The sequence below is a fragment of the Phragmites australis genome, chromosome 6 (assembly GCF_958298935.1).
Source record: "Phragmites australis chromosome 6, lpPhrAust1.1, whole genome shotgun sequence".
Taxonomy (NCBI): domain Eukaryota; kingdom Viridiplantae; phylum Streptophyta; class Magnoliopsida; order Poales; family Poaceae; genus Phragmites; species Phragmites australis.
In genome coordinates, this window is record NC_084926.1 from 38,970,118 (window position 1) to 38,975,134 (window position 5,017).

The 5,017-nt window shown below is 42.4% G+C and overlaps 1 protein-coding gene across 5 annotated transcripts; it reads right to left on the minus strand.

Moving 5' to 3' along the window:
* Positions 1 to 344: 344 nt before the first annotated feature.
* On the minus strand, positions 345 to 5,011 carry LOC133922393 (uncharacterized). 5 transcript variants are annotated; one of them, XR_009910457.1, is made up of 8 exons: positions 4,369 to 5,011; positions 3,102 to 3,204; positions 2,943 to 3,008; positions 1,375 to 1,539; positions 1,184 to 1,280; positions 840 to 966; positions 654 to 745; positions 345 to 580 (listed from the first exon to the last, which is right to left on the minus strand). XR_009910457.1 is itself a non-coding variant. In XM_062367717.1 (7 exons), the coding sequence occupies exons 1-6, from the start codon at positions 4,940 to 4,942 to the stop codon at positions 850 to 852; spliced, it is 1,122 nt and encodes a 373-aa protein (XP_062223701.1). In that variant the 5' UTR covers positions 4,943 to 5,011; the 3' UTR covers positions 345 to 580; positions 804 to 849. The 5 variants fall into 5 exon arrangements, 3 of the variants coding, with proteins under 3 accessions (XP_062223701.1, XP_062223702.1, XP_062223703.1); XR_009910458.1 differs by having other exon boundaries at positions 654 to 748; XM_062367717.1 differs by lacking the exon at positions 654 to 745 and having other exon boundaries at positions 804 to 966.
* Positions 5,012 to 5,017: the final 6 nt, after the last annotated feature.

Genomic DNA, 5,017 nt, shown 5'->3' on the forward strand with positions numbered 1-5,017 from the left:
TAAATACTCACAGACTCTACTAAAATATTATTTTTACAATTGATATATAAATATTTTAATATTTATGTTTAATAGGATCCTATTTTTAGTTTTGCTCCAGAGTCCTGAAATCTCAGGGCCAGCCCTGTATGTTGTGACATGCAAGTTGTGACATGCAAGCATGAATTTGGCCCGTTTCTACTCATGAAACAGGCACTTCGGTCCGCGAGAGCCGAAGCAAAACAGCGAGCCCTTTCTCGCAAGTTGACAGCGAGTTCAGTTCACTGGTATCAAAATGTCACACACGCGGAAATCCAAAAGCAATTACTTTCAAAGTTGAGATCTGCACAATTTTACAGATAGGGTTCGGGAAGGCCAATACATGGCCTACAGTAAACCTTCCTGGTTTTTGTTGTTTACAAAATGTGATTCTTGAACAAGCTACTATTTTTGTATAAAAAAAATGAAAGAACGAATACCACCTCACCTCCTCACCCTACATGTGGAGAAACTGATGTAGAAAAGGTTAAGGTTACAAAAGAACACTTTACTTCTAGAGCGGGTGCATGAAACTACATGCGCGTGTTATACAGAGAATCACCTGCCAAAGAAAAGGAAATATCAAGGTTATAAAAATCCGAGGCTAAAAACGATAAGAAGCTAAAGTGATATACCATAAAATGTGCTTGCAGCCACATGGAAATGATCTATTCACAGCAGTGCCAAACAAAGTGTACATAAGGTGGTGATTCCACAAAGCTTTGTGCTGCTACAACATGCATGCAAAGTCATGGACAAATGAAAGTTAGCAACTATAGACTTACAGAGCAGAACGGGTACAAGCTTAGGTCCTTGCTTGCCTTAAAGGAACTAGCGTAGCTCATCATGAAACCCATAATCATCTTCTGTGAATAAAGCACTGTAAAATACATAGGGGTTCTCAATCATCTCTTTCATACTCAAATGTCCATCTTTGTTCGTGTCAGCCTACATTGGAGAAAAGGATTATTAAATAGAAGTCACCAAGTCTTTCTTGAGAAACGTACTATACTATAAAATGTCTCTTTCAACTTAATTGAAGCTGAAAAAAAACTACAATAAATAAGTCCAAGCTGCTGCTCCAACACCTGAAAAAATTAAGCCCAGAAACCACATTACATACTTCTGACATCCTCGAAATAAAACAAGATGCAGCCTGCTGTACCTGCGATATTACATAGTCAGCTTGTTGCTTGGCATAGAAGTGTTCTGATGGATGGAGATTTCCAATTATAGGCTTTAGCTCATCCGCTGACAAGAGCCTTCAAAATGGGGAAAAAACTCAGACATCAGTCTGACAAATTCTTTCTTCATTGCATGCAAACAAGTTAATACACTAAAAGTTTTAATATTTACCCATCATTATCTAGATCAAGCTGCGAAAATGATTTTTTAACAGGTGCATCAGAGCCATTGGAGTCATCTGTTGAAGCTTCGTCATCATAATGTCGAATCGAGTAAAATAATCCACTGAAGAACTCTTGGAAATTGAGCTTTCCATCATTGTCTTTATCTCTTTCCCTAAATAGTCAATAAAAATTGATCTTTAAATGTTGATCTCGGTAAAATGTCCAGCTGTGTGTGAAGCTCAAATAGATATGTGATTCTGGCAGGGTTCCTAAAACCATTTCAACCAGGATAACCAGTTTGGTACCAGCTGATATGCTATTGTAAATAATTAGGACAATACACAACCCAGGCATAAAGTAGCTGGTTTTGATAGGATTTCAGTGTAGCATGGTGAACTTTATGATTGTTCAAACAACAAAATCAACCATATCTTCAGAATCATTATACTTATTGCATTTACAAACTAAATCCAAACAGAATCAACCATATCTTCCATTAAAGCCCCAGAGTCTAGTTTCTAAACCCTTGTCTCACTATCGAAAAATTCCAAATAATGATTTGTGACATTAGAATGCAGCTGTTTGACATAGCAGATAAATCAAATACAAGATTGTCATAATATCAAATAAAAACATCACAAATATGTAGCCAGAATCTGCTCCGGCTGTAATCAACTAACCAGTAAGACCATCCCCAACCATATTCCCTTCATTTCGTTCTCTTCCCGATTCCCTTCCCCATTCTCATTCCCTTCATTTTCTCTCATCTCTAACAACTTCCCTTCGAGGGGAATCGTGAAGAGAAAGGAGAGAGAATCCCGTCCTGAAGGGAATGATCTTGGGAATCCCGTCGTGAAGGGAACAGTGAAGGGAAACCGTTGGAGCGCTGAAGGGAACAAAAATCCCTTCACGACGGAATTTTGGTCCCCGAAGGGAATCCGTTGGGGCTGGCCTAACCACGTGCAAGCCTATCTCCGTATGTAGCATCAACATTGCAATACTACAAATTAGAATATTAAAATAGTCTATGAAAATTAAAATATTAATTCATTGATTATAAGCACCGTGCAGAATGTGGTCAGATCTGAAGTTCCTTGTACAGACCTAGAATAGCACAGGAAGTGATTTGTCACTGATGCAACAGGCTCCAAGCAAAATGAACAAACTCAATCACCGTTCACTAGCCTATATTTTCTGCATGCCTAATATTACCAAATTAGTGCTAACCCTAACATAAACTACTAGCCAATCACCATTTATTCCAAAGACCTGCTGTAGTTAGCTAGTCAGTTCCTGTGCCAAACATAACTTACAACCTTGGAATGCACTACTGTAGCAACCGGCAAGTATCAAATAAACAATCTTCTTTTATTTATATCTATTTTCTACTTCTATAATCCTGGTAAGAAAATGTCAATTTTCGATTTTTGAAGAAATCAGGGGGGGGGGGATCTTTTTCATCTTCATTATTCTTGTGCAAAACTGAAATATTACTAAGATGATGCAAAATGATGCTGATGACTGAAACCTGAATTGTAAACATGCAAGGAAAAAGTTTGGAGGGAAAATTTGCACCTGACTTCTTCTTTGCACAACCAATGTATTAGCTTAGGATTGATAGTGTCAGCTGGATGTAAGAAGCTGCACACAGTAAATCGAAGTAAATACTAAATGCTAGGTAAAACGAGAAAGTACAAGAGGCTCAAAGAAAGGTGGTCAGAGAGGAAGTAATACTCATTAAACTCAGTGAGATTTAGAAAGCCGTCACTGTCCATATCTGATGCATTGAAGTGCTCTTCCTTCCACCATCCCACCCCATCATTAGTTGAGTTATGATCTGGACATAGACGGGGCTTAGTGCTCAAATTGTTAAGGCAAGTATGTGATAATTTAGTTGCGGCAAATCATGGTCTCTACTCTCTTGAAGTCCGTCCACCATCCCACCCAATTGGTTGACTTATGATCTGGACGTACATGAGACTATTTTCTATGACCTCAGCAGGTGGCCAAGCACGTATGTATGTTTTTCATCCCATGTAATATATATATATATATACTTAATTGGTTAATCAACAACAGAAGTTCAGAACTATTCAGTATATATCTGCATGTGAATCTTTGTCCAACAAGTACGAAAAAACGGAAATTGAACCCTTACTGATTGACTCAGGAAACACAATGAAAATGTGCATATCTGATCTATTGAAAATGCATCCGAACAATTGTTTGGTGTGATACAAAAATGCTTCAGAACACCAACTTCATAACAATATCTCTTGCCGCCTAAGTCATGGCATTACGTACGCACTAATCAGGAATAACAATCATACGAGAATACAAGTCACAAAAGACATGTTGACTCGAGGCTAGATTCCATCAGTGGAAAATGGAAAGGTTCCTAGTTCCCACAAGCAACTTAGATCCCAATATCAGAGCAGTGCACAATACGCTAAAGCAAGCACATGTATCCTATATAATTTCCCAGAACAACAGGCAAGAGCCCCTGTTTCATTTTGTAGAAAAAAAAAGAACTTGAAGTGTTCAAATCGAAGCGTTACATGTAAACACCTAGAAATTTAAGAGAAAGGATATCCAGGATGCCTTGGAAAAAAGCACTTCCAGCAAAACTAAAACATCAAACTTCAGTTGCGTGGCTTCAACATGGCTAAAACACATGGCAAAGGGATCAGCAAAGATGGATTATTATTAGAGTGCGTAACTGCATTGTTATGTTAAGTCATTTCAAATTCATTCCGTTTACGTCTTGACATCACAATGTAGCCCGAAAATCTGCTCATGGATCCCCAAATCCATGTATTCACTAAATGCATTGCCGTGTTTACCCAGGTAGTCAGCTAACATTGTAATATTACAAGTATTGTCTAAAAAAACGAACTTCCTAAGTAAGAATATGACGCGATACCCAAATTTAGTACAGGGATCCAAACCTCGTACAACAAACAAGCGCAAAATAGCTCCAATTGTACATCCATGTACGTACCGTCGAACCGCCAGGCCCAACTAGGCCGCTCGTACTCGGAGAAGGCGATGCGACCGTCGTGGTCGCGGTCGTGCAGCTCGAGCTCCCGAGCGGTGCGGTGCAGCACCTCCCGCCGCGCGGACGCCAGGTTCCACGCGGCCAGCTCGGCGCCCGTGACGGCGCCGTCGGCGGGGTCCACGTCGATCTTCGGGAACAGCGCCTCCACGCGGCGCGTGACGTTGAACCGCGCGGCGTCGTTGATATAGTCCTCGTCGGCGTCGGCCTCGCCGCCGGAGAGGTCGCCGGGGACGGGCGCCGCCTCCATGCCCGGTGCGTGCAGCCCCGCGGCGGCGAGGCGCTCCCACTCGCGGTCCTCGAGGCGGCGCTCGAGGTCCGCGATGACAGGGTCGAACGGGATCTGGCGGTGGCGGGAGCGGAGGCGGAGGCGGCGGTGCTGGTGGGCGGTCGGGGACGGGGAGGAGGGCGAGAGGCTGAGCAGGAGGAAGAGGAGGCCCGCGGAGGCGAGGGCCAGGGCGAGCGTTAGCGCGACGGTAGACGCCGCCGAGGGCTTCCTCGCTGCCGCCGGCTTCGCCATAGCAGAAGAGTCGCGGCGCGGGCTGTTCTGTCTATTCCTTTTTTTTTTTCCTCGGTGCTTTGCTTTGAGTTTGAG

Excerpts from the sequence above, each read along its gene's own strand:
- LOC133922393 (XM_062367717.1), bottom strand. The coding sequence starts at position 4,942 with ATGGCGAAGCCGGCGGCAGCGAGGAAGCCCTCGGCGGCGTCTACCGTC. Across the intron at positions 3,205-4,368 it reads TTGGGCCTGGCGGTTCGACG|ATCATAACTCAACTAATGAT; the intron begins GTACGTACATGG and ends GTCTATGTCCAG. Across the intron at positions 1,540-2,942 it reads TTGTGCAAAGAAGAAGTCAG|GGAAAGAGATAAAGACAATG; the intron begins GTGCAAATTTTC and ends TTGACTATTTAG.